General features: G+C 59.0%; 1 protein-coding gene across 1 annotated transcript in view; it reads right to left on the bottom strand.

The window, feature by feature from the left end:
* The window catches only part of PHACADRAFT_214333 (glycoside hydrolase family 37 protein), a gene marked incomplete at its 5' end in the record, with an annotated part of 2,256 nt that extends 614 nt beyond the window's left edge, over positions 1–1,642 (bottom strand). Inside the window, 4 exons of the mRNA XM_007401801.1 lie at positions 164–403; positions 495–1,261; positions 1,314–1,532; positions 1,588–1,642. Of these exons, the coding sequence (XP_007401863.1) occupies positions 164–403; positions 495–1,261; positions 1,314–1,532; positions 1,588–1,642 (1,281 nt within the window). The remainder of the gene's footprint in view (positions 1–163; positions 404–494; positions 1,262–1,313; positions 1,533–1,587) is intronic.
* Positions 1,643–1,716: the final 74 nt, after the last annotated feature.

The raw sequence follows: 1,716 nt of genomic DNA, 5'->3' as shown, positions 1-1,716 counted from the left end.
ACTCATCATCGACACCACAAGTTCATTGCACGAAGAGTCAGTATGAGTGTCCACCAGCTGATGCGATGCCACCCCAAGCTTATTGTCCAACCAACCACTCCAAGTCCAACACTCAAAGAAGGTACGCCGTAGCCGCCAGACCACTCAAAGCAATCGCAGCGACAGACGGCAGGCTGTGAGCGGCGCCGTTCGAGCCGGTGGTCGTCGCCGACGTGGACGTGGACGCGTTCATGGACGCCGCCTCCGCAAGGAGGCTGGGGCACTGCGGCGCCACGAGCACGTTGCCGTACTCGGCCGCGAGGATGAGCACGACGCCGTTCGTCCAGCCGAAGCCTGCCTGGACAGTGTACTCGCCGCCGCTGCCGGCCGAGTTGGGGTCCGAGATCGAGAACTTCTCGAACATCTGCGCCAGAATCAGAAGCCGTCAGCAACCGAGAAAGAAAAGAAAGAAAAAAGAGACGACGACGGCGAGCAAGCGAGAGGAGTGCACGTACGTTGCCAGTGTTGTTGGTGCTCTGCGTGACGTTGAGCTCCTGGTCGGACAGGCGCGGCAGGACGTTCGGGATCGACCCGCCGGTGGCGTGCCAGCTGCAGAGCGCACTCGCAAAGTAGCGATTCGCGAGCTCTCGCTGCAGCATCTGGCTCCAGCCCTCGCCTTCGGTGGCGTTGCCGCCGTTGACGACGGTGCCGTTGAGCGTGTTGATGTCCGCGCCGGGGCCCGTCTTCGTCGCGTTGCCCATGCCAATGACGAGCTGGCCGGGGAGCTGGTCCTCGGAGAGCGACAGCTGGCCCTGTGGGATCAGGTCGAACGTCGACTGGTTGTTGCCAGGCGTCGGCAGCGCGCCAGACGAGACGTTCGCGGGGAGCGCCTTGAGGGCCTCGATGATGATGTGCTGGTGCGGCGGCCACGCGTTCGGGGCGTCCCACTGCAGGCCGGACTCCATAAAAGTGGGGGGCATCGTCCCGTTGTAACGGTTGAGGACCATGTTGACGGCAGAGAAGACACCGAAGGCGTTCTGCGTAGAGTTCATCACCTCGTCAGGGACAATGCCGTTCCAAAGCGGGTAGAACGTCGCAGCGGTGAATATGCTGTTGCGAGCGTTGGAGGTCATATTGAAATCATAGAACGCAAGCTTGGTTGAATCCCAGAAAAGGTCAAGGATGCCGGCACGGATGGTGGAGGCGGTCGAGCGGTGCGAGGAGGCAGCGGAGGAGTTACCTTGGGAGTCATACAAGTCGGCCAAGGAGCTGTGCGCAGCGTCTGATGGATGTTAGTACCCCCATGAAACCTGACAGATGGCGCATATGCTCACAAAGAATACTATTCAAGTCAACGGGAATAGTATTCTTGATGTTATAAGATCTCAGTGCCGGGTTCGTGTTGTTGGTTCCACCAGCAAGGGGGAGTTTAACGTATCGAGTGGAGAAATCCCAGCCACTCTCGGCACCGGTGGCAAGCTCAGAGTACAGTTCCGCGCGTTCATCGTCCGTAAGGGGCGTCGTAAGCGTCGGGTCGTTGGCCGTGAGGTAGTCTAGGATCTCGGTCAGCAGGAATTTGGCAAGCGAAAGAAGCGAGCATGAATGTACCAGTAAGATAAGACTCCGGTCGGGGTGCACTGTTATTAACGGCATAGTGCGCCATAGGATAACTCTGATTCGTGAACGGACTCGTGACGTTTACAGTGCGGGTCGTGACCACCAAGATAGCTCCTTCTC

Source organism: Phanerochaete carnosa (genome assembly GCF_000300595.1).
Source record: "Phanerochaete carnosa HHB-10118-sp unplaced genomic scaffold PHACAscaffold_13, whole genome shotgun sequence".
NCBI classification, from domain to species: domain Eukaryota; kingdom Fungi; phylum Basidiomycota; class Agaricomycetes; order Polyporales; family Phanerochaetaceae; genus Phanerochaete; species Phanerochaete carnosa.
The sequence above is the reverse complement of the archived record's forward strand: the minus strand, read 5'-3'. Positions and strand labels throughout refer to the sequence as shown.